Here is a 27,984-nt window from a genome sequence, read left to right as displayed (position 1 = left end):
GTTGCTACAGCTTTTAGATGAAATCTATGGAGATGGAGTAATTACAAAAGGTCTCTGGCCCCCATGCTCACCTTATCTGCCTCTGTTCAGCTATTTCCTTATGGGTGTCGCTAAAACATTTGTGTATGAAAATAACTCAAAGACAACAGATGAACTAAAGACAGCAATAATTGATTACCTACATTCAATGACATATGAAACATTAGTAAAGGTGTTCTCAATTAATTGTAAACATGTTAAACTGTGCCTTCAAGAAAGAGGAGTTGGTGAGTACAGTGTATTTAATTGTAATGTAAGTAATTAACTTGTTTTAATAGTAGTAATGTTGAATCCCATCTCCCAACATAACTGCAGCCGCTGTCAGTGAATCCCAGCCCCTAGGTTACAAAGTGACATGAATGTGCTGTTCACTTCACTTGCCCTGCAAGGTGAGACACATGGAGCTCACCACTGCAGAAAGTCTTTGCAGATGCACTGTAGTAATTTTAGGTGGTTATATAAAAGGGCAGGTGGGATGCAAAGCCTCCAAAACAAGCAATTTCATCTTGCATGCTCAACCACAAGAAGATGTGGACAAACTTTGACACACGGGCAGTCAGGGATGTGCACCATAGCTGATACAACTGTTCTGTACTTTCTATCTTTCTTGTATTCCTGCCTTTTGTCTTTTCCTTTCTTGTTGGCTATCAGAGGAAGCTACAATTTACTCCTCCCCTCAATAAGATTTGGTAGAATTGTCTAGATCTAGAAATCTTAAGTCTTCTGCATTAAGGAAATGTGCTTGTGAAAGTAGTTTGAGTCATTCAGTTTTAAATTAATTAATATCCTTAATGTAACATCACAGTTCTTACACCTTGAAATCACTCTTTCTTCCAGGTCTTTGAAGGTATGAAGGCATATCGTGGAGTTGATGATAAAATTAGATTATTCAGACCAGATCTCAACATGCGTCGTATGAATGGCTCAGCAGCTCGCACAAGTTTACCAACATTTGATGGTGATGAATTGATCAGATGTTTGTGTCGTCTGATTCTTATAGACCAAGAGTGGGTTCCACACTCTGAGGCATCAAGTTTATACATCCGTCCAACAATTATAGGCATTGATGTAAGTAGCTATTCATAGTTAAATAAAATACCATCTTAATTGTTATGACTTTGGTTATTTTTCTTTGTGTTTAGTGTAATAATAGATTGAGTTGTTATGGCCTTATGTCCAAAAACTGGTTTGCTGCAGCTCTGCATGGCAGTCTAATCTACACTCCTGGAAATTGAAATAAGAACACCATGAATTCATTGTCCCAGGAAGGGGAAACTTTATTGACACATTCCTGGGGTCAGATACATCACATGATCGCACTGACAGAACCACAGGCACATAGACACAGGCAACAGAGCATGCACAATGTCGGCTCTAGTACAGTGTATATCCACCTTTCGCAGCAATGCAGGCTGCTATTCTCCCATGGAGACGATCGTAGAGATGCTGGATGTAGTCCTGTGGAACGGCTTGCCATGCCATTTCCACCTGGCGCATCAGTTGGACCAGCGTTCGTGCTGGAAATGCAGACCGCGTGAGACGACGCTTCATCCAGTCCCAAACATGCTCAATGGGGGACAGATCCGGAGATCTTGCTGGCCAGGGTAGTTGACTTACACCTTCTAGAGCACGTTGGGTGGCACAGGATACATGTGGACGTGCATTGTCCTGTTGGAACAGCAAGTTCCCTTGCCGGTCTAGGAATGGTAGAACGATGGGTTCGATGACGGTTTGGATGTACCGTGCACTATTCAGTGTCCCCTCGACGATCACCAGAGGTGTACGGCCAGTGTAGGAGATCGCTCCCCACACCATGATGCCGGGTGTTTGGCCCTGTGTGCCTCGGTCGTATGCAGTCCTGATTGTGGCGCTCACCTGCACAGTGCCAAACACGCATACGACCATCATTGGCACCAAGGCAGAAGCAACTCTCATCGCTGAAGACGACACGTCACCATTCGTCCCTCCATTCACGCCTGTCGCGACACCACTGGAGGTGGGTTGCACGATGTTGGTGCGTGAGCGGAAGACTGCCTATTGGTGTGCGGGACCGTAGCCCAGCTTCATGGAGACGGTTGCGAATGGTCCTCGTTGATACCCCAGGAGCAACAGTGTCCATAATTTGCTGGGAAGTGGCAGTGCGGTCCCCTACGGCACTGCGTAGGATCCTACGGTCTTGGCGTGCATCCATGCATCGCTGCGGTCCGGTCCCAGGTCGACGGGCATGTGCACCTTCCGCCGACCACTGGCGACAACATGGATGTACTGTGGAGACCTCACGCCCCACGTGTTGAGCAGTTTGGCGGTACGTCCACCCGGCCTCCCGCATGCCCACTATACGCCCTCGCTCAAAGTCCGTCAACTGCACATACGGTTCACGTCCACGCTGTCGCGGCATGCTACCAGTGTTAAAGACTGCGATGGAGCTCCGTATGCCACGGCAAACTGGCTGACACTGACGGCGGCGGTGCACAAATGCTGCGCAGCTAGCGCCATTTGACGGCCAACACTGCGGTTCCTGGTGTGTCTGCTGTGCCGTGCATATGATCATTGCTTGTACAGCCCTCTCTGTGTCCGGAGCAAGTTGGTGGGTATGACACACCGGTGTCAATGTGTTCTTTTTTCCATTTCCAGGAGTGTATATAAGTCTCTTCATCTGTGCGTAATAATTGCAACCTATGTTCATTTTAATGCACTTGCTGTATTCAATTGTAGGTCCTCCTCCACAATTTGTATCCCCACCTCCCTCCCCCACTCCCTCATTCCACAATTGCCAAATTAACTAATCCTTAGTGCTTTAGGATGTGCCCTATTAGTTGATCCATTCTTTTAGTGAAGTTGTGCTGTAAATATCTTTTTTCCCCAACTTTGATTTGGTACCTTTGCTCTAGTTGTTTGATCTACCCATCTAATCTTAAGTGTTCTTCCATAGCACACACTTTGAAAGCTTCTATTCTGTGGAATCATTTTGTAAAAACCTCCAAGGTTATGATAATGAAACTTTCAGCTAGTCATCACATATGTTATAAACAAACAATTACTATGTGTGCTGTTTGCTATTATTTCTCTCTTTGGTCACTTCCTCTGCTCAATGTACCAGAAAAGTAATGCTAGTCAAGTATCGAGTCAGGACATGGAAATCAATAGTAATCTTTTTTACTTGCACAATATTGCATTTATCAATTAAACAATTAATACAAGAGAATGTTGTAAAAATAACTATGTAAGAAAAATAATAATAGTTGTAGACTAGTTTTGACAAAAAATGTTAATTATATTGATAGAAGACTGTTGTATTGTGCAAACTCTTATGCCCTGATTCGAAAAGCCAACAGAATTATTTGTATTAAATTGCTTCATTGTAATACTTATATTCTGTATGTTGCCAAATAAGTAACCTCTTGCAGCAAGACACACTACTCATATGTCTATAATGTTTGTAATATAAATTCTAATTCCATTTTGTAATTTTTTGATGATAGCCTACGCTGGGAGTTGCCACTTCAACATCTGCACTTTTGTATGCCATCATGTGCCCAGTGGGTAGCTATTTTGGTCCTGACAGTAAAGCAGTTTCATTACTGGCTGATCCTAAATACACTCGTGCTTGGCCAGGTGGTGTTGGTGATAAGAAAGTAGGATCCAATTATGGTCCCACACTGCAAGTTCAGGTTAGTTTCTTTACTGACATGAAATGATCAGAATTAATATTGTATTTTGTTTGAGTGTCCGACTGTCTTTCCTAATTGAAATGCTAGTTATAATTAAACTTTTACAACTTGAGTCAGTGTAGACAGAAAACTTTATTGTATGAGTACCCAGTTTTGTAGGAATGATGTTCAGATTGTGCACTGCAGGATTTGCATTGTTAATAGTGTTAGTGCCATGATTTGCCATTAGGCGCCAGTAATGGTATAGCGACTTAAGGTTGAAACTCGAGCATCAGTATGAATTACAGTTGCAGAAGTCAACATGCATCTGGACAATATGAGCAGGGCTTTACTAGTAAAGCTGTTTTAACGAAACAACAACAACAATAATGCTGTTGCTCTTCAGTAGTGTTGATGTGTTAAAGAAATATGAAGGAGTCTTCTTTTCCACACTGAGGTTGAAGAACATGATTTGGAAGTTCGAACTAATTGGCACTTTGGGGGGAGGGAGAGAGAGAGAGAGAGAGAGAGAGAGAGAGAGAGAGAGAGAGAGAGAGAGAGAGAGAGAGAGAGAGAGAGAGAGAGAGAGTGAGTGAGAGTGTGGGGCGGGGAGGCGAGGCTGTTAGGAAAATTGTGCCACAAATTATTGAAAAAGTTACTATTGCCATGGCTGAGAATGCTGGATGCAATTTGCGATCTTAGAGCAGTGCTTGAGCTGAGTCTTGACAGCTGAAAGCACCATGGTCCACTGTCCAAAAAGTGCAGTGAACACTTGTGAAATGCTATCTCTAGTGCTATTCCAGGCTGTCGTGGATGCAGGTGGTCGTCACATTGTGCAGTGTGTGTAACTTGAAAGGTAAACATGTTAAACAACTAGAAACTGTTGCCATCTCTTGTGGAAAATAAATGTGTTTATTTCAATGATTTATTTTTCATGAGAGGTCCCTCTTGAGTATTGAAATTTTAATTATAACAACCCTGTACATAAATCAATACATACAATCTAAACTTTCTTTAAAATTTTTCCTTCTGTTGTTCAGCTCTGCAAGTGTGAGTAGTCTAAAGCAATTACCTAACACAGTTATCTCACCACACAAGATGCAGATAGTTCTTGCTGTAGTTAATTTGTTTTCTGCTTGTAAATGTTTAAATATTCCTGATCACATGCAAAGGCTACATCTTTTCTTCCATTAATTAACATTTTTGTTATTGTTATTCATGTAATAATGGCAGGCTATTTGCTGCCTCTACCTTTTGCGAGTCAATTAAAAACAATATATCGGCTTGTTGGTCTACGTACAGTAAAACATACCATTTCCAAGTGTGAATGAGAATGCAAAAGAAAGTAAAATTGAAAATTTACTTACAGAATTTAAAGTAAAGTGTGTCCATGCTGTTCTCTTTAATTTGGAACATAACAAAAGAATTCCTGGAACCACATACGACATGCACTTACATAAGTAGCCACTTGACGTGTAATTTTTAGTAACAGACAGTTCCTTGAGATACTTCGCAAATAAGCTGCATTTTTTTTACATGGACCACCACTAAATGCAAGACATAGAACATTTGGAGTTGATATTTATTTCACAATGAAGTAGCATGTAATAAGAAAGGAACTAAGTGATTTATATGTACCTGTTTAATTGTGGCTCAACGGTTGGTCAAAAACACTGCTGTTAGATACTTGTGTGTAGCTCCTACATAACTGTGTGTTTGTATGTGTGTGTGTGTGTGTGGGGGGGGGGGGGGGGGTTGTCTGCTTTCTCTTTCAAGGAAAGTGTATTTTATATATTGTTGTATATGGGTTACATAAAGTTTTATGAAGTGCAGCTAGACAGTTTTTATGATTTGGAATGCTATTTGTGCTCTAGGTGATACAGTTTGTATAAAGTACATGAACAGGGTGATATGGGCTGTCTCATCTCTAACAAAACTCTTTTTGGTATCCTTTAGTGACAGAACTTACAAATGTACTGAAAAAGATATTTCAGTGTTTTCAGTAATTACAAAGTTAATTTTCACACATAAGCAGTAGATCCTATAGTCTTAACTCCCAACTACCATTTATTGAAACCATCTTGTTGGTTTATTGAATTTATGATTTCATTTTTTTTATGCTATTAGTTTAACTTTTCTGTTAAAGTGTTGTTACTTTTCCAGGCAGAGGCAGCATCTCGTGGTATGCAGCAGGTTCTGTGGTTGTATGGGGAAGAAGATTATGTAACAGAAGTAGGAACTATGAATGTGTTTATACTTCGCTTGAATGAAAATGGAGGTAATTAATTATTTTTTAAGTATTATTTGAAATTTATGTCCAAGTAGTGATTGCACTTCATTATCACCCATGCAGCAGCTGATTCCAGTAATGAGGATAAAGGTACAGTGAGCTGTGGTGTTAATGAACAGAGAATAAATAAAGGGAGTAATAAAATTGAAATTTGTTACCTGGCCAATGAAAATAGATTTAAATCCCTGGGCAGCAAATTCAAATCAGTTTTCTAGAAAAATAGTGTAAAAACAGCAGGTACTAGGATAGAGAACCATTCTGAGACTATAATTCTTGATCTTCATGGATTTAAAAAAAAAGGAAAATTACCCTATTGAGATTCGCTGTTACAATGGCAAGAATTTTGAGAATATTGCAACAGTTATGACTGGACGATAATGCAAAACACTTCAGTTTATGAGAATAGTACCTTGTTACATTCCAAGAAACTGTGTGAGGAACATACTTGTACTCTTAGTTATGGAACAAATTAAAAGTTCTTGAGTGTGATTATTTATAAAATGAGAAAATTAGCCTAGTTGGGGGATGTTAAACATAGTTCAATTTCATTACATAAAAAATTCTGTAAGCTGATAACAGGTATTATTTAAAACAGTAAGGGTGCTAGCCAGTTTCTTAAGCGGAATACAGTCGGGAACAGTTTGACGTTCAGTTTTTAAATAAGAGTTCAGGAAGGGGGAACAGTCTGTTTTGCTCAACTGAACCTGTGATTGGTAAGTGGGTATTTTCGAAGTATTGAAGTGCTAGGAATTGCCCCTTTTGATTTATTCTGTTTGTGTCCCCATAAAAAAGAATGAACTTGATGTGCAGGATATCTGCAAGATTTTATAAGATTCCAGGGCTTGACAAATCATTGGTGGAATTAACTGATGAGTCAGATATTGACACAGACTATGTTGTTGGAGTGTGCGGAACAGTAATTTTGCAACTGTAAACCAACTTTCAAATAACAGTAGATGCGAAGACAAGATTGTCTAAGAGCACCTGTGGCAAGGAACAATCCATACCTCTTGTTTGTTGCACATCAGAATGTGTGACAGAATGCAGCTGTACTGAAATGAGCCTTGCAGAGAGCAAGAAGGTCTAGAAAGTCAATTCTGATTGCCAACTTCTTTGTAATATCATTTTATATAGCTCCAGGGCCTGTTCACATCTAAATGACAATTCGTGTCTGAAGATACAGGTTTGTACAAAGTGTGGAAGAGTATTTTATCTGCAGTATCAGTGTGTGTCGTGGCTGACACCCAATGCATTAAAATAATATATAATGAAAAGAATGTGTAATTTTAACTCATTGATCATTCTTGTGATCTGTACCCCAATATCACAATTTTGGACAAATGATGTGAGTAGATTTGGCATTAGCAGATGTACAGATATCCATGTTACCGAAAAGAGATCTTTGACTGTTTAGAGGTATAGGAATGAAGTTTTGTTCTCCTGTGTCCTCATGCCAACATGGTTTATTTTTATTTATTTATTTATTATTTAAGTGTTATCCCCATAGACATTTATTTGGTAATCAATGTGCTATACTCACATGCAGTGAGCAGTGTTTTCCTCAGAGTGAAAAAATGATATGCAATTTGCGATTTGATTCGAAAGCACTTAGTACACCATCCAGTATGAGTTGCTGGCGTTCAGTTTGTGGTGATATGTAAAACAAATGACTCTCCTGTACTATTCAGTCAAGTGCAACATATTGTAGGCATCACACCAATTTTTTAAGCACAGTGCGCTGTGCATGTGCTGCTGTTAGTGAAGAATATGCTTGAAAATGGGTGTGGTGCCTGAAATGTTGAAACAGTGAAAGAGGGTTAAACAGCTGTAGTGGAGTCATTTATTTTACATATTATGATTGATTGTTCTGTGAGATTGTTTTTCTCAGGTATATGTTAATAATTGCATTACATTTTGCCCTTATCACCTATGTCTGGTAACTTCTGCCTCGCAAAGAAAGATTTATTTAGGTGTTTCAGCAATTCTGTGGTATGCACCTCCTAGATGAATTTATTGTCAAGTTTTAATCCCAAGAATTTAATACTGTTTGTCTCTACTATCTACTTGTTGCTTATTTTAGCATACAATGGGGAGTTGAGGGGGAGGGTTCTTGACAGTTCTGAAGTGCGTACAATGATTTCTTTTCCAGAGTTTAGAGACAAAGAATCGGGTAGGAAATTAAGTTCATGAAAATATTATTTAAAGCATGATTTGCTATGTATTGTGATACACTCCTGGAAATTGAAATAAGAACACCATGAATTCATTGTCCCAGGAAGAGGAAACTTTGCCACATTCCTGGGGTCAGATACATCACATGATCACACTGACAGAACCACAGGCACATAGACACAGGCAACAGCATGCACAATGTCGGCACTAGTACAGTGTATATCCATCTTTCGCAGCAATGCAGGCTGCTATTCTCCCATGGAGACGATCGTAGAGATGCTGGATGTAGTCCTGTGGAACGGCTTGCCATGCCATTTCCACCTGGCGCATCAGTTGGACCAGCGTTCGTGCTGGAAATGCAGACCGTGTGAGACAACGCTTCATCCAGTCCCAAACATGCTCAATGGGGGACAGATCCGGAGATCTTGCTGGCCAGGGCAGTTGACTTACACCTTCTAGAGCACGTTGGGTGGCACGGGATTCATGCGGACGTGCATTGTCCTGTTGGAACAGCAAGTTCCCTTGCCGGTCTAGGAATGGTAGAACGATGGGTTCGATGACGGTTTGGATGTACCGTGCACTATTCAGTGTCCCCTCGACGATCACCAGAGGTGTACGGCCAGTGTAGGAGATCGCTCCCCACACCATGATGCCGGGTGTTTGGCCCTGTGTGCCTTGGTCGTATGCAGTCCTGATTGTGGCGCTCACCTGCATGGTGCCAAACACGCATACGACCATCATTGGCACCAAGGCAGAAGAGACTCTCATCGCTGAAGACGACACGTCTCCATTCGTCCCTCCATTCACGCCTGTCGCGACACCACTGGAGGCGGGTTGCACGATGTTGGGGCGTGAGCGGAAGACGGCCTATTGGTGTGCGGGACTGTAGCCCAGCTTCATGGAGACGGTTGCGAATGGTCCTCGGTGATACCCCAGGAGCAACAGTGTCCCTAATTTGCTGGGAAGTGGCGGTGCGGTCACCTACGGCAGTGTGTAGAATCCTACGGTCTTGGCGTGCATCCGTGCGTCGCTGCGGTCCGGTCCCAGGTCGACGGGCACGTGCACCTTCCGCCGACCACTGGCGACAACATGGATGTATTGTGGAGACCTCACGCCCCACGTGTTGAGCAGTTTGGCGGCCTCCCGCATGCCCACTATACGCCCTCACTCAAAGTCCGTCAACTGCACATACGGTTCATGTCCACGCTGTCGCGGCATGCTACCAGTGTTAAAGACTGCGATGGAGCTCCGTATGCCACGGCAAACTGGCTGACACTGACGGCGGCGGTGCACAAATGCTGCGCAGCTAGGGCCATTCAACGGCCAACACCGCGGTTCCTGGTGTGTCCGCTGTGCCGTGCATGTGATCATTGCTTGTACAGCCCTCTCGCAGTGTCCGGTTCAAGTATGGTGGGTCTGACACACCGGTGTCAATGTGTTTTTTTTTTCCATTTCCGGGAGTGTGTTTGTATCGTATGCAACCAAAACAAACGTGGCATCTGATTATGTCACTGATAAAAAGTTCATTGATATACAAACAATAAAATAACAGCAGTATGAGGGAACCTTGTGGGACAGCACACATGATTAGTTTGCAGCTGAATAATGTCTGATGTCTTAATACAAAAGTTTTTTTAATTGACACCCCTTGTGTCATAGAGTTACAGTTAGACCATTTTGTGGTATTTCCTGTAAAACTGTAATAATCTATTTACTCAAAAAGACATATTAATATACACAGTGAAATGCCTCTGTCAGACCACAGAATCTGCCAGTAGTTTGTAATTTATTGTCTAATGAATTGAGTATAGTCTCGCTCTGTGTGTAAATATCTGATTCCCGTACAAGGGAGTACATAGTAACTGAAAGGCACTGCCTGGTATCAGCAGATAATTACAATAATGCAGTGCCTGCATTCTTATGACAAATGATGCAATGTTCCTTCAGACATGCATACATGACATGTATTAGACTAAAGTGTACAATGAAGTCATGGATTACTGAAGGAATAAAAGAACCTTGCAAGACAAATGGCAGTTCTTACCTGCATGGCAGAAACAGTTCTGATGCTGTAACTAATTACAAAGCTCATTGCAAAATATTGAAGGTGGTGGTGGTGGGGGTGGTGGTGGTGGTGGTGGTGGTGGTGGTGGTGGTGGTGGTGGTGGTGGTGGTGGTGGTGGTGTGAGACAACAAAGCAAATACATTATGAGAAGAAGATAGTCACTTTAGATACAAAATCAGGGCAATATGGAATACAGTGAAAGAGTAGATTGGTAGAACCAGACATGAAGAGGAGCATATAGCATTAAGAATACATGATGCATTGGCAACAGATGTGTTCAGAGTTGCAAAACTCATTAACAAGTGCTTCATAACTATTAGTGAAAGAATGAAGTTGTTAGGTTTAGTAGATGCTGCCATGGAATATATCAGGCCAGATATTACAAATAACTCCAGTAATATGAATATAACCCTGACTATATAACAGATATAATGTTGATTGATCAAAGGAGGCAGTACAAACATGTTCCGGGAAAACCAGGAATACAGAAATACAAGTTGCTGAGGAATGAAATAAATAGGAAGTGCAGAGAAGCTAAGACGAAATGGCTGCAGGAAAAATGTGAAGACATCGAAAAAGATATGATTGTCGGAAGGACAGACTCAGCATACAGGAAAGTCAAAACAACCTTTGGTGACATTAAAAGCAATGGTGGTAACATTAAGAGTGCAACGGGAATTCCACTGTTAAATGCAGAGGAGAGAGCAGATAGGTGGATAGAATACATTGAAAGCCTCTATGAGGATTAAGATTTGTCTGATGTGATAGAGGAAGAAACAGGAGTCGATTTAGAAGAGATAGGGGATCCAGTATTAGAATCGGAGTTTAAAAGAGCTTTGGAGGACTTACGGTAAAATAAGGCAGAAGGGATAGATAACATTCCATCAGAATTTCTAAAATCATTAGGGGAAGTGGCAACAAAACGACTATTCACGTTGGTGTGTAGAATATATGAGTCTGGCGACATACCATCTGACTTTCGGAAAAGCATCATCCACACAATTCCGAAGACGGCAAGAGTTGACAAGTGCGAGAATTATCGCACAATCAGCTTAACAGCTCATGCATCGAAGCTGCTTACAAGAATAATATACAGAAGAATGGAAGAGAAAATTGAGAATGTGCTAGGTGACGATCAGTTTGGCTTTAGGAAAAGTAAAGGCACGAAGAGGCAATTCTGACGTTACGGCTAGTAATGGAAGCTAGGCTAAAGAAAAATCAAGACACGTTCATAGGATTTGTCGACCTGGAAAAAGCGTTTGACAATATAAAATGTTGCAAGCTGTTAGAGATTCTGAAAAAAGTAGGGGTAAGCTATAGGGAGAGACGGGTCATATACAAAATGTACAACAACCAAGAGGGAATAATAAGAGTGAATGATCAAGAACGAAGTGCTCGTATTAAGAAGGGTGTAAGACAAGGCTGTAGCCTTTCGCCCCTACTCTTCAGTCTGTACATCGAGGAAGCAATGATGGAAATAAAAGAAAGGTTCAGGAGTGGAATTAAAATACAAGGTGAAAGGATATCAATGATACGATTCGCTGATGACATTGCTATCCTGAGTGAAAGTGAAGAAGAATTAAATGATCTGCTGAACGGAATGAACAGTCTAATGAGTACACAGTATGGTTTGAGAGTAAACCGAAGAAAGACGAAGGTAATGAGAAGTAGTAGAAATGAGAACAGCGAGAAACTTAACATCAGGATTGATGGTCACGAAGTCAATGAAGTTAAGGAATTCTGCTACCTAGGCAGTAAAATAACCAATGACGGACGGAGCAAGGAGGACATCAAAAGCAGACTAGCTATGGCAAAAAAGGCATTTCTGGCCAAGAGAAGTCTACTAATATCAAATACCGGCCTTAATTTGAGGAAGAAATATCTGAGGATGTACGTCTGGAGTACAGCATTGTATTGTAGTGAAACATGGACTGTGGGAAAACCGGAACAGAAGAGAATCGAATCATTTGAGATGTGGTGCTATAGACGAATGTTGAAAATTGGGTAGACTGATAAGGTAAGGAATGAGGAGGTTCTACGCAGAATCGGAGAGGAAAGGAATATGTGGAAAACATTGATAAGGAGAAGGGACAGAATGATAGGACATCTGCTAAGACATGAGGGAATGACTTCCATGGTACTAGAGGGAGCTATAGAGGGCAAAAACTGTAGAGGAAGACAGAGATTGGAATACGTCAAGCAAATAATTGAGGACGTAGGTTGCAAGTGCTACTCTGAGATGAAGAGGTTAGCACAGGAAAGGAATTCGTGGCGGGCCGCATCAAACCAGTCAGTAGACTGATGACAAAAAAAAAATTAATGTGCACCATAAAATATTTAAAAATTTAAAAATTCTAGTGATTATCATAAAATATCAATAAAGTTACTTAAAGAGTGTTCTTTTTAGTTTAGCAGAGTATTAAGTTATTTGTGTAACCAGTCATTTATCGCTGGACCATTTTCTGACTGGCTGAAATATGCTGTAATCAGACACCTGTATAAGAAAGGAGATCTAGAAATACTGTCGAACTTCTGTCTAATTTCACTTTTGCCAGCAGTCTCAAATTTAAAAAAGATAATATACAAACAGTTGCTAAACTGTTTAACATCAAATAATAGATTGCTATAGACACGGTTTGGCTTTTAAAGGATTCCACTATTGAGAAGGGTATTTACACATAAAGGGAGAACATACTCAATTCATTCGACAATAAATTACAAGCTAGGACAAGGAGTATAGGTTGTGATGACATGTGGAAGTTTGGGTCTGGCTGTGAGTCATGCGAGGATAACCAAAGCGGTTAAAGAGATTGGTGGTTTGAAGTGAGACATCTAGGTTTGAGTCCCAGTCTGGCACAAATTTTCGTTGTCAGCATTCTCTTGAGCAATCAATTGTTGTTTGTATTTGCAACTGTGGTCTAAAATGTTATGTTTTGGCAAAAAAACAGTTTTCAAATAAGATAAGGACATCATTAATAATGTTTTATTTTTCATTCATGCAGTTGTTATTGAATACATCACTCCACTTCAGGTCTTTGATAAGTTTCCTAAAATAATCAACTTTTGGCTTACTGACTATTCTCTTGAAGTCAGATTTTGTGTCTGGTTCAGAATTAACATTTAGCAGAAGGAACTGCATGTCAGCTTGAGATGTCATGACTACTGATTTTGTAAGGCAATTTTGTTCATTAATCCTTTCTATAAAGATATTATATTGAACAATTAGCTACCCTATTTGAGAAATAAGCCACAGCTGCAAAATACTAACACAAATACTGTACAGACGAATGGAAAAACTAGTAGAAACCAACCTCGGGAAAGATCAGTTTGGATTCCATAGAAATATTGGAACACGTGAGGCAATACTGACGCTATAACTCAACTTAGAAGCTAGATTAAGAAAGGCAAACCTACGTTTCTAGCATTTGTAGACTTAAAGAAAGCTTTTGACAATGTTGATTGGAATACTCTCTTTCAAATTCTGAAGGTTGCAGGGGTAAAATGCAGGGAGCGAAAGGCTATTTACAATTTGTGCAGAAAGCAGGTGGCAGTTATAAGAGTCGAGGAACATAAAAGGGAAGCAGTGGTTGGGAAGGGAGTGAGACAGGGTTGTAGTCTTTCCCCAGTGTTAGTCAATCTTCATATTGAGCGAGCAGTGAAGGAAACAAAAGAAAAATTCGGAGTAGGTATTAAAATCCATGGAGAAGAAATAAAAACTTTGAGGTTCGCCGATGACATTGTAATTCTGTCAGAGACAGCAAAGGACTTGGAAGAACAGTTGAACGGAATGGATAGTGTCTTGAAAGGAGGTTATAAGATGACCACCAACAAAAGCAAAACGAGGATAATGGAATGTAGTCAAATTAAATCGGGTGATGCTGAGGGAATTAGATTAGGAAGTGAGACACTTAAAGTAGTAAAGGAGTTTTGCTATTTGGGGAGCAAAATAACTGATAATGGTCAAAGTAGAGAGGATATAAAATGTAGACTGACAATGGCAAGGAAAGCGTTTCTGAAGAAGAGAAATTTGTTAACATAGAGTATAGATTTAAGTGTCAGGAAGTCATTTCTGAAAGTATTTGTATGGAGTGTAGCCATGTATGGATGTGAATCATGGACGATAAATAGTTTGGACAAGAAGAGAATAGAAGCTTTCGAAATGTGGTGCTACAGAATAATGCTAAAGATTGGATGGGTAGATCACATAACTAATGAGGAAGTATTGAATCGGATTGGGGAGAAGAGAAGTTTGTGGCACAACTTGACCAGAAGAAGGGATCGGTTGGTAGGACATGTTCTGAGGCATCAAGGAATCACCAATTTAGTATTGGAGGGCAGGGTGCAGGGTAAAAATCGTAGAGGGAGACCAAGAGATGACTACACTAAACAGATTCAGAAGGATGTAGGCTGCAGTAGGTACTGGGAGATGAAGAAGCTTGCACAGGATAGAGTAGCATGGAGAGCTGTATCAAACCAGTTTCAGGACTGAAGACCACAACAACAACAACAACAACAACAACAACAACAACAACAACTGTAGGAAGTGAGTTGAATTATGATATTACTGACTTATTAAAAGAATTGTTAAGAAAAATCTACAGTAAAATTTCCAGCAAGCACTGTCTCCTTGTTCTCTACTTTTAAAGAAATGAGTAGAACTTCAAGTTGGTTTGAAATTACCTGCAGGTGCACAGTATACGCTTACTGCTATAAACAATTGATTATGAAATTCTACTTCATTGCACATGCTTCCACACACTGTTATAAGCACAATTTACGAATGTCTAAGTTCTTAAATTTGTGACAATCCCTGATGAAAGTGGCAGCTCTTCCTTTCTCCATTTCTGCTCAGCAGAAATGTAACACTTAAACACATCTATACCATTGGTCATATAGCGTTTAAAGGACAGATTGCGTCAACTGGGTTTGATCACTCTAATTAATCAATACAAATATGCTGTTCATCAATTTTACTTGTCAGTCTTTGAATATGTTGATGCAATAAAGACAGTTGGTGTTTCTCACTGACCAGAGTGCAGTCAGGTAGAAAGGTATAACTGGGAAACAACTGCTTGTTTTAGTGAAAGATATTTATGGAATGTGACAATCCATACAAATTGAACCAAACATCCAAAATTTTAGCATACAGCAGAACTGCTGAAATCTATCTTGAGGATAAAATTACATGTAAGTAATAAAACAAAGTGCTACAAATAGGAGTAGGCAGTTAAAGAAAACTCTGAAAAAGAAAAGATATTATATTGGCAAAAAATTTCGGTCTGCATTTATGACTGTTAAAATTTATCCTCTTTCTCTTGCTCCATTTAAGAATGGATATAGACTGGGAGACTCAAACGTTTATAATGGGTAGCAGGGACAAAGAATCCAGTGAAATTTTTTAAAGTGCTTTATCTGAAAACTATCTTGAGCAGTTAAACAGAGAACCGACTCGTGGTGATAATGTATTAGACCTTCTGGTGACAAACAGACCCGAACTATTTGAAACAGTTAACGCAGAACAGGGAATCAGCGATCATAAAGCGGTTACTGCATCGATGACTTCAGTCATAAATAGAAATATTAAAAAAGGTAGGAAGATTTTTCTGTTCAGCAAAAGTGACAAAAAGCAGATTTCAGAGTACCTGACGGCTCAACACAACAGTTTTGTCTCAAGTACAGATAGTGTTGAGGATCAGTGGACAAAGTTCAAAACCATCGTACAATATACGTTAGATGAGTATGTGCCAAGCAAGATCGTAAGAGATGGAAAAGAGCCACCGTGGTGCAATAACAGAGTTAGAAAACTGCTGCGGAAGCAAAGGTAACTTCACAGCAAACATAAACATAGCCAAAGCCTTGCAGACAAACAAAAATTATGCGAAGCGAAATGAAGTGTGAGGAGGGCTATGCGAGAGGCGTTCAATGAATTCGAAAGTAAAGTTCTATGTACTGACTTGGCAGAAAATCCTAAGAAATTTTGGTCTTATGTCAAAGTGGTAGGTGGATCAAAACAAAATGTCCAGACACTCTGTGACCAAAATGGTACTGAAACAGAGGATGACGGAATAAAGGCCGAAATACGAAATGTCTTTTTCCACAGCTGTTTCACAGAGGAAGACTGCACTGTAGTTCCTTCTCTAGATTGTCGCACAGATGACAAAATGGTAGATATTGAAATAGATGACAGAGGGATATAGAAACAATTAAAATCACGCAATAGAGGAAAGGCCACTAGACCTGATGGGATACCAGTTCGATTTTACACAGAGTAAGCGAAGGAACTTGCCCCCTTCTTGCAGCGGTGTACCGTAGGTCTCTGGAAGAGTGTAGTGTTCCAAAAGATTGGAAAAGGGCACAGGTCATCCCAGTTTTCAAGAAGGGACGTCGAACAGATGCGCAGAACTATAGACCTGTATCTCAAACATCCCTCAGTTGTAGAATTTTGGAACATGTATTATGTTAGAGTATAATGACTTTTCCGGACACCAGAAATCTACTCTGTAGGAATCAGCATGGGTTTCGAAAAAGACGATCGTGTGAAACCCAGCTCACACTATTTGTCCACGAGACTCAGAGGGCCATAGACACGGGTTCACAGGTAGTGAATACTGCTCAGCAGTGTGGGATCCGTACCATATTGGGTTGACACAAGAGATAGAGAAGATCCAACTGAGAGCAGCGCGCTTCTTTACAGGATCATTTAGTAATCGCGAAAGTGTTACGGAGATGATAAATAAACTCCAGTGGAAGACTCTGCAGGAGAGACGCTCAGTAGCTCGGTACAGGCTTTTGTTGATGTTTCGAGAACATACCTTCACCAAAGAGGCAAACAGTATATTGATCCCTCCAACGTATATCTAGCGAAGAGGCCATGAGGATAAAATCAGAGAGATTAGTGCCCACATAGAAGCATACCGACAATCCTTCTTTCTACGATGAATACGAGACTGGAACAGAAGGGAGAACCGATAGAGGTACTCAAGGCACCCTCCGCCACACACCATCAGGTGGCTTGTGGAGTATGGATGTAGATGTAGAAGAGGAAAAGTTGGTAATAGCTAACTTCTGCCTTTCTGTGATTAGCTTGTAGAAGGGAAGGAACAAATAAAGATTTTGCATGTTATGGTTAGTTCTAATCAGTAGCATGAAATAGGAATAATTTCACTGTAGTCATATTGTAGATGTACCCCAGAATCATTAATTGGGGGGGGGGGGGGGAGTTTGTCATTTAATACAGATTTTTGGAAAACTGTTTATTTCAGTTTGCTGGGATGAGAGGAGGGACTGTTAATGTAAGAAGAGTGCCATCCAAAAAGTAAGGAACATGCACATACAGTCTGCACAGTTGGGCTATGTCAGCTACTTGGTTTCTGGTGTTCAGTGTTATGTGGGCAGTTGCCGTATGTTCATGAATTGTATTAACCCAAACTTCCATATGTTGTCATTCCATTATACAGCTGATGGTTGTCCATATTCCACAACTGTGAATACATTTCATGTATTTCATAATGGCTGTAGTTGCTGCATTGCCTGTTCCTTCGGACATTCATGCGTATCAGAAGGAACATTGCATCATAATTCAGAGTGACACAGGCACTGCAGTATCATTGCTGCATGTGGTTGTAAGTTGAACATAGTCACGTGGTAAGTGCATAGATACTTGTGACCATAGCCGTGCTGATTACAAATCCTGTCGAGTGAGAAGTGTGAGTTGCTGTTTGTTTTGTACAGACAAAAAATGTTAGACCCTGTGACATGCACTGCAGACTTGTTACCATATATGGCAAAGGTGTAACAACTGCAGCTAGTGTCAAAAAGTGGTGCATGATGCTTAAGAATGGGAGAACTGATGTTCATTATGAAGAGAGATCAGGGTGACCCTCTGTCATCACTGATTTGGCTGGACAGAAGGTGTATCGCATCATTAGAGAGAATCAACATATCACAATTTGCAACATGCATAAACAGTGCCAGGAAGTGTCTCACTCATTTTTATATGAAATTGTCACTTAGCACTTATGGTACCACAAAATCTTTGCTCACTGGTTGCCACACATGCTCACAGATGACTAGAAAGCTGCGAGTATGGGTGCTGCATTAGCATTCTTGGAGCGTTGAAAAGGGATGGCAGTACATTGATTGACAAAATTGTTACTGGAGGTGAAACTTGGGTTTCTCATAACACCCCCACAATGAAGCAACAGTCTGTGGAGTGGCACCATCTTCAGTCACCACTGAAGCCACTAAGTTCAAAGAAACTGCATCAACTCAAAAACTGATGGCTTTTGTATTCTAGGAGAGTGAAGAGGTCCTACTCATTGATATCATGCCCCACAACACATCGATCGATAGTCGTGCATACTGTGCTACCCTTGAGCGTCTTCATCAGGGTATTCAGAACTGCTGAAGAGACATGCTCTCGCATGAAACAGTTCTGTTGCATGTTCGCACTGGTGCATGAGGAATTCCAGTGGGACACCACTGAGCATCCTCCCTACCTCTGGACTTTGTACCATCAGTCTTTTCCTGTTCCTGTTAAGGTGCACCTTGCTGGTAAACACTTAGCAAATGATGCTGTCATGACCTATTATGACTTAGTATGAGGTGGCTCTACACAAGCTGCTTCCAAAGTAGGACAAGTTCCTTAATGTCAACGGCAGCTATGTTGAAATTAGACAAAATATGTGCCAAAACATATTTCTTTGTTATTATTATGGAATATCTTGGTATGGCGGAATGTTCTTTACTTTCTCATATATAGTGCTCTCCATGTTAAAAATATGTGGTAAATTATAGTAGTGTGAACTACATATGATGCAAAAATGTAACTTTAACAGTATTTGACTTTAATGCACCTATTTGTTTTCCATACAGAAAAGGAACTTGTAACTCCACCACTAGATGGTCTTATACTGCCCGGTGTCACACGGTACTCCATTATAGACTTGTGTAAGCAGTGGCCGGAGTTTAAAGTACTTGAGGAAAGATTCACTATGGGTGACCTGATTAAGCTTCTCAGTGAAAACAGAGTAAGTACTTTTGTATTTATTTTCCTTGTAATTATCTATGGGCCAAAATATTGGAACACGTGAGACAATACTGACCCTACAACTTATCTTACAAGATAGCTAAAGGAAAGGCAAACCTACATTTCTAGCACTTAGAGAAAGCTTTTGACAATGTTGACTGGAATACTCTCTTTCAAATTCTGAAGATGGCAGGGGTTAAATAAAGGGAGCGGAAGGCTATTTACAATTTGTACAGAAACCAGGAGGCAGTTATAAGGGTCGAGGGGCATGAAAGGGAAGCAGTGGTCGAGAAGGGAGTGGGACAGGGTTGTAGCCTATCCCCGATGTTATTCAATGTGTATATTGAGTAAGCAGTAAAGGAAACAAAAGAAAAATTCGAAGTAGGTATTAAAATCCATGGAGGAGAAATAAAAACTTTGAGGTTTGCCAATGACGTAATTCTGTCAGAGACAGCAAAGGCCCTGGAAGAGCAGTTGAACGGAATGGATAGTGTCTTGAAAGAAGGATATAAGATGAACATCAACAAAATCAAAATGAGGATAATGGAATGTAGTCGAATTAAGTTGGGTGATGCTGAGGGAATTAGATTAGGAAATGAGAAAAAGTAGTAAAGGAGTGTGAATTAACCATTTGATTATATTAAACATTTTAGAAATCTTATAAACTATAAAGGAAGCTGGTTGTGTCTTTAATTCAGTGAAACCTGAGAAATGATTTCTTTATTCTGTGTGATATGGTGATCAGGTCATGCTTTCATGCTGATCAGTAAGAATTAAAGCTTAAGTTAGTATCAGCTGTTGGTGACTTAATGGTATAAATAGATTCACTTACTACTGTATCCTTTATTGCTCTTTACAATTCATAACACTATCAACCCTGGGGTCACTTAACTGCAAGTTCAGCCATTTGCTATAGATACATAACAATGAATACAAAAATTGTTTCCTCAGCTTTTTTGGAACTTTAATATAAACATTCACGAACTCAAACTCTGCAAGTCTTTGAAGCCAAGTAGGACAGTATCTCTGCATTACAGCATCTTTTTTCTCTCAAGGTAGCTGTTCATGGTGGCCCAGTTGGGAAGAGTTGACAAACTTGGTTTAGTATAATTAATACAGAGTTACTGAGTAGGAGCCAAGGAATGTTTAAGAGACTTGAACATGTTCAGTACTTACTGAAAATACCAGTCTGTCATACTGTCAACATATTGAAGCAATCCGTGCAGCATCAGTATTATTGTGAATATTGTCTGCTGACAATATTATTTCACAAGTTTAAGGTGTTGAACATCCATAAACAAGTGTGTGGCACAATTATATTTGCCATAACAACAGATAACATTGAATAATAGAAAATTGGTCAGAAAATGACTGAAAAAGAAGAGCAACTTGTCATATGTTAATTTACTAACTGAAATCAGCACCACATACCTGAAAGATTTCATAAACTATTTTTTTAAGCAGCCCTGCATCATATGACAAATTAATAATGTTGACACATAATAAAGTAGAGAAGAAAGTATGTTAATGAGGGATCAGTTGCTGTCAGTGAGAGTTAAGGAGTAACTTTGAGATATCTGGTGATAAGCAGGTCATTTGATTGTTTGAAGTTTAATTCTTTCAATTCTGTAAGATCAGCAAACACACTTAGTAAAATTGTATGGAAACCTGTGAAGCAGTTACATTTGCCTGCAAGGATATGTTCAAGCAATAAACATAAAACATGTTTTATGTTTTGTGATAATTTGATGAAATTAACATGCATGTCACAGGTCTCTTACTAGTGATTGCTGATGCATGATATATTTTTCGAAGTTGAAGCTGTTTTTCCAAACTGCTACATAATTCACCACCCTATACTACATATCAGGTTAATAAAAGAGTGTCATGGGGTATCCTCCGTTGACTATTCTAAAGTAAAATGTACAAAGATTACCCTTGCATAGGCATATTGAAATTTTTTTGTATTAAAAGACTACTCGAAAAATTAAATCTCAGGTGTAGTAAGCACAAACGTGAATTGAAAACATAAACAGTCCACACTAATGCTGTGTGACTGGTTCACACAGCTCTGTCGATATCTCAATGGAGAGTATTAATCAAGAGCATTATGAATTGAACAGAACAGTAAAGAATACAACTGGTAGGGGAAATATTTATACAGTGAAGATGAAATACATACTTCTGTAAACATGTAACATGCAAATAACCTATTTTTAATCACTCACTGAATGAGATGATGATCTTTGCTACTTCATCAATTACAGTTGTGTTACCAATAGCACAGTGAAGCTGGTAGGGCAAGTGCTCAGTCAAGATTTCACCTGGTTTTTAAAATCTCTGTTTGAGGAAGTGACACAGATGCAAGAATGCAGTTTCCAGTGTCATCTTCCCATCTCATTATGATAATTATTATTTCTCACAAAATAATCTTTTAACTGCATCGAGAGAGTGGTTTTCCTCAGAGATCTGTTTCATGTCTGATTTAATTTATTCTAAATTACTATCATCAGTTTCATATTAATTGCTTTCTCACTTTGACCTCCTGTTGTGGCTTCATCACATGACATAGATTGCTCCTCTATTATTCTGTAATGATCTTTTTAATGCAATATGGGAATATAACCCATGAACCACGGATCTTGCTGAGTTGGGGTGGCTTGCATGTCTCAGTAATACATATAATTGTACCATACATGCAATGACAATAGATAGGTACCTGTGTAGAGGCTAGACTAACCTATGATTTCTGAAGAGGGACAGCAGTCTCTTCAGTAGTTGCAAGGCAACAGCCTACATGATTGACTGATCTGGCCTTGTAACATTAGCCAACATGGCCTTACTTTGTTGATACTGTGAACAGCTGAAAGAAAGGGGAACCACAGGCATTATTTTTCTTGAGAGCTTGCAGTTATACTGTGTAGTTAAATCGTGGTAGCATCCTTTTAGGTAAATTATTCCAATTGTAAAATAATCACCATTTAGATCTCCATGTGGGGTCTATCCAGGAAGATATTGTTATCAGGGAAAACACAACTGGTACTCTACGAAATGGGACATGGAATGTTAGATACCTTAATTAGGGTAAGTAGGCTAGAGACCTTAAAAAGGGAAATGGATGTGTGGAAGTTAGATACACTGGAAATCATGAAGTGTGGTGGTATGGCTAGGTGATTACAGGGTTATAAATGCAAAATCAGTTATCAGTAATGCAGGGATAGGCATCCGAAAAATGTTAATGTGAGTAAGCTACTGTGAACAGCATAGTGAATGCATTATCATAGCCAAGATAAACTCAAAGCAAACACTCATTGCACTAGTAGAAGTTTATATGCCAACTAGCTCTGAAGAGAGTGAAAGAATGTATGATAAGATAAAAGAAATTATTCAGATAGTTAAGGGTGATGAAAATTCGTGATGGAGCATTGGAATTCAATAGTAGGAAAAGGAAAAGAGGGGAAAAATTGGTAGGGGAACATGGACTGGAGGAGAATGAAAGAGGAAACCACCTGGTAGAGTTTTGTGCTGAGCATAATTTAATCATTGGTAATACTTCGTTGAAGAATAGTAAAAGAAGGGTGTATATATGGAAGAGACTTGGAAACACACAGAAGTTATAAATATATTACATAATGGTAAGACAGAGATTCTAAAATCCAATTTTAAACTGAAAACTATTGTCAGGGTTGGGTGTGAACTGAAGCTATAATTCATACATTTTGAACTGTGGCTTAAAACTGAAGGAATTGCAGAAATATAGGATATTAATAATATGGAACCTGAATAAGTTGAAAGAATCAAAAGTTGTAGAGAACATTTGCCTGTAGTGTAGATTTGTACAGAAGTGAAACCTGGTTGATAAACAGTTTAGACAAGAAGAATGTTCTTTGAAATGTTGTGCTGGATAAGAATGCTGAAGATTCGATGGGCAGATCGTGGAAGTAATGGAGAGATACTGAATCAAACTGGGGAAAATAGAAATTTATGGCACAATTTGACTAAACAAAGGGGTCATGTGATAGGACACATCCTGAGGCATCAAGGAACCATCAGTTTGTGATGGAGGGAAGTGTGGGGGATAAAAATGGTCAATAGAAACTAAGCAGGTTTAAATGGATATAAGTTGCAGGATTTCGAGATACAAAGTATTGCATTGAATAGAGTAATGTGGAAAGCTGCATCAAACTAGTCTCTAGACTGAAGATAGCAGCAGCAGCATGTGAATATTATGGTTTGGTTGTGAAGAGGCTAATTTTCATAACTGTCTGAAATTTTCATGTTACTTTAGTTTCATTGTAAGAGAAGAGTGCAGTTCAGTGATGAAATAAATTCCCCATATGTGTGCTCCAAACCAAGCCTAACCATTTACAATCCACTGATAAATCTTATGATGTGATTAATTGTAAGATCCAACTTTATCTGCAGCTGCTTACATCTGACACTTAATCATTTGTTATGCTTTTAGTTCTTAAGCTACAGTGATTTAGCATTTGTGCAAAATAGTCTTGTAAGACTAGCTGTGTTACTAAGAAGGTTGCTGGTTAGGTTTAGTGGATAGGGTAGATGATTTAGCATTTGTGCAAAATAGTCTTGTAAGACTAGCTGTGTTACTAAGAAGGTTGCTGGTTAGGTTTAGTGGATAGGGTAGAGAATGAAACTTCTTGACAGATTAAAACTATATGCTGGACTGAGACTCAAACTCATGGCTGTCTTTGCCTTTCACAGGTAAGTGCTTTACTGACTGAGTTACCTAAGCATAATGTATGTCCTGTACTCACAACTTTACTTCTGTCAGTGTCTTGTCTCTTTCCTTCCAAACTTCACAGAAGCTCTCCTCTGAAAATGTTTCACAGGATAGCTTCTGTGAAGTTTGGAAGGTAGATGATGTACTGGAGGAGTTACAGCTGTGAGGACAGGTCGTGAATCATGCTTGGGTTGCTCAGTCAGTAGAGCACATCCCGTGAAAGGCGATGGTCCTGAGTTCAAGTCTCTGTGCGGACAGAGTTTAAATCTACCAGGAAGTTTCATATCGGTACACACTCTGCTGCAGAGTGAAAGTTTCATACAGGAGAAGAGAGACTAGTTTATTATAAAGTTTTAAGCCTGTATTTTTTTTCTTTTTTAGTTAAAGGAAAACTGTTATCCAGACCTATCTTATCTTTTTGACATATTTTACTACACGATAACTGGAGTAAAAATATGTCTGTAGTGTCCATTCAGTTACTGTCTTGTTTTATACTGTTTTTTGTTTAATAGACATGCTACATGCAAGTGAAGTCTGTTTAGATATTAAATTGCTACATCTGTAAGAAAATTCTAAACATGTTAGACTAATGGAAGAGGAATGTCTAACCCGACAGTTTTTTCTGTTATTCAGTTATTAAATACACCTGATATAGTTGATTTCTCTTAATGCTTGCTATTGCAACAGATACTAAACACAGATTGTTGCAAAAGAATTCATATTATTGACAGACACCTTTTTTTCTAATTTTGTATCTGTATTCAACTGTTGCAGTTGTTGGAAATGTTCGGTGCCGGAACTGCGTGTGTCGTTAGTCCGATAGGCTCAATTCTTTACAAAGATGTGTTGCACAAAATTCCAACTGTTGAATGGGAAGACCCTCTGTATGCTCGTTTACTTAAAACTCTACTGGACATTCAGTATGGAAGAGTAGACCATCCTTGGGGTGTTTGTATTGATCAATACTGCTGATAGTGGCCATTGCCAGTATGATTTACTGGTGTGTTTGTTTTCTAAAGACTTACGAATAACTTATAAAAACCACTGTACAAATTTCTAATGATGTGTGCAGCTTTTGCAGTGTGAAAAGACTGACTGTGTTTTGTAAGAAAGTGTTGTAAGTTGTGTGTTGAACTCTATCTCAGTGCTTAGGTTTTCAGTTTAATTGTAATCATGTGAGAAAGTGTGGCTGAATGTAGATGGTATTTTTAGGGCTTATTTTTGTATTGTGTGAGAAATGCCTCCTGTTGTGTTTAACAACAAAGTGTTGTATCTTGGTCTGTAAATTTGGAGAGACACTTGGGTGTTTCCTAAGTAATGAAAGAAAGTCTGTTGTGGCAGGGAGCTTGTAAGAGTCTATGTTGTATTTTTTATTTTTGTGTCATTGCTTTGTATGTTCAGATGATCATGTTATTTATTTATTTTGAACATATTTTAATGTTACTGCTGTGAAAACAATGTAGATGTAAAGTTTTACTACCTTGAATATCACATAGTGATTGCATGTTTTGAATAAGACATTGCTATAGATGCATGTAGCATACATAAAGTAAGAAAAGAAAATGTGTATGTATGGTGATGCTGTTATTTTGGCCTCTTATGAAGCGTGTGTAGTAGAATAACACTGAATGAAGGTATGTGAATTACAATGAAGCCCTTTGAGACATATTGCAGTGCATCCAATTAACATGTCTTAATTGCACCAAATGGAAAGGAAAAAGGAAGGGAGAAAATTCTTCCATCCTTTGACATAATCATAATATTCATATTGTTCAGGTTAATATCAAGTTTCCTTATGTTTTCATAAGAAGATGTAACGATCGTTCCATTTTATTGTTTTATTTCAGTGAGAGCTTATACAAGCTAATTTTGTCCATTGGACAGAGTGGAAACCATGTGACATTTATTTATTTTACCATAAAATTTAAAAATGTTCACCATGAGTACAACTTGATCGAATCTACAGAGACTGAATAACTACTTCAAAAAATTGCTTATCTTCTGGCCAAACTAGTTGCTTGGGATATGAATTATTTTAGTTTATATCTGTATGCCAGATGACAAGGAAATGATTTTGAATTACTCCATTCATGGTACAAAATGTATCTCAGTGGTTTTTACTGTGTGCTATGATTTGAAGGCACATGACAAAGTTCAAGTTTAGTGTGTTGTGCTAATGCATAGAATGCAGGGTATATTATATGTACAGTATTTTGTGTATATTAGGGTACTTGAAATTAGATACATCCAGACATTTATTAATTTTCCTTGAAACAAAGCGTAACAGTTTACGATTTTTTTTCAGCAGATTTGCAGTAGAGAATGCAGAGTCATTTGTCATTAGGAAAGTACAGCAATCCTGCAAATATAGTTCAGTAACACATTTTGTGTAGTATACGGTTTTGCAGTTTCTTCTCTAATACGATACCCAGTTTGTTCCTATGTGTGATCTAAAGAGAGGAAAGAGGACTTTTTTTTATAAATTTACACAATGAGTGCTTTTAACTCAACATGTGGGCTCAGAATAGATAATTTTAAATTTAGTTACCTATGTACCAGTGCAATCAATAATTTTCTTAAAAGCAACTATACTTTTGCAAGAAATTCTGTTTTTTAGTTTACAAAGTGCAAGTAGTTTATTTTAGCCAATGTCCAACTGAACAATTTTACTATAACAGTACTGCAAGAAGGTATTTATGTTGAAATTAATTTTGCTGTTATTACTTTCCATAACATACAAATTCAGGAATTACAGTGTTACAGAATAGTTTTGTGTGTTTTAGCATTCACCATTTATAAAATGGATTGATAAGGATGTGCCATTTTAGATAGCTTATTTTATTTTTGTATTGTGTTGTTTCTTCCTGAATTTCCCACCTGATTTGTAGAACATGTGCAGATGCTCAGAAGCAGGTATAAAATAAAATATGGTGCATTAATGTTTTTCATGGTGGCTGTAGGTATATTTTGTTAAAAACCAAACTCGTGCTCATAATGTTATCAGTACTGTGTCATACATGCGGTTTTTATGAAGCATATAAGCAATCTAATCTCGCACTGTGTGTGTGTGTGTGTGTGTGTGTGTGTGTGTGTGTGTGTGTGTTTTCAGGTAAAAACATGTGCTTGGTTGGTCTTACATAAAACACTAAAACTGTAACCATTGGCTTCTTTGTAATGCAAGAAAATGAGATGGTTAGTTGCTCACTTCAGTCTTTTTTTGTGTTTCTTTATTCCCTCTGTTTTCATAAATGCTAGATTATTTAAGAAAATTCATTTGTGCTGTTCTGTTACTGTTAAAATAGATTTACTATTTTCCAAAGTGTATTAAACTACCTTCACATTTGTTAGTAGTACGTAAACTTGTTATTATAATAAAAACATTAGAAATGAATGCCAACAAAATTAAATGATTCCTCAAAAGAAGAGACTGTTTAGTTAAAGCAAATTTATTCTTCTGTGTTGTCAGAAAAAACTGTGTTCTCAGGGACTGTCGACAATATAACTGTGATACCTTCCTGCTGACATATTTAATCACTATCATGTCAGCTTCCACTATTTTGAGAAGATATTTATTTTTTGTAATATGCATTCAGAGAGTTGCTGAATTGCTCTCTTTTTATCATGAGAACCATGACTGTAGAGTAAAACAGTTGCAGTACATGAAGAATGACTAAATTATACTACTTATATTTTTGTAATAGTATTGTTGTACATTTTTGATTCCACTACTGTTGATAAAATACGCTCAACTGTTTGCATGTGTTTTTATCTCTAATACTCATTTCTGCTGTCCTTTCCTTTATTTTCACCTCCCTATAAAATTCTGGAAATAGCGCACAGTGATTTATGTTATACTTCAGCCTGCTAACTGTTAAAAGGCATTATGGTATTTATGAATTACTGTGTCTACAACAGAATAATTGTAACTCCGCAGAGTTCCAACTCTTTCAGTTGTATATTGTAATTGAAGGTATTGTTTGACAATGATAGGGATGT

The 27,984-nt window shown here is 38.7% G+C and overlaps 1 protein-coding gene across 4 annotated transcripts in view; it reads left to right on the top strand.

The window, feature by feature from the left end:
• The window catches only part of LOC126282519 (branched-chain-amino-acid aminotransferase, cytosolic), a 123,136-nt gene extending 95,394 nt beyond the window's left edge, over window positions 1-27,742 (top strand). For all 4 annotated transcript variants that reach the window (XM_049982182.1, XM_049982181.1, XM_049982183.1 and 1 more), the window contains 5 exons: window positions 877-1,107; window positions 3,522-3,710; window positions 5,853-5,967; window positions 19,091-19,245; window positions 24,763-27,742. In XM_049982182.1, coding sequence (XP_049838139.1) covers window positions 877-1,107; window positions 3,522-3,710; window positions 5,853-5,967; window positions 19,091-19,245; window positions 24,763-24,960 — 888 coding nt within the window. In that variant the 3' untranslated portion in view covers window positions 24,961-27,742. The remainder of the gene's footprint in view (window positions 1-876; window positions 1,108-3,521; window positions 3,711-5,852; window positions 5,968-19,090; window positions 19,246-24,762) is intronic.
• Window positions 27,743-27,984: the final 242 nt, after the last annotated feature.

The sequence above is a fragment of the Schistocerca gregaria genome, chromosome 7, assembly GCF_023897955.1.
Source record: "Schistocerca gregaria isolate iqSchGreg1 chromosome 7, iqSchGreg1.2, whole genome shotgun sequence".
Taxonomy (NCBI): domain Eukaryota; kingdom Metazoa; phylum Arthropoda; class Insecta; order Orthoptera; family Acrididae; genus Schistocerca; species Schistocerca gregaria.
This window is presented reverse-complemented; position numbering and strand designations above follow the sequence as displayed.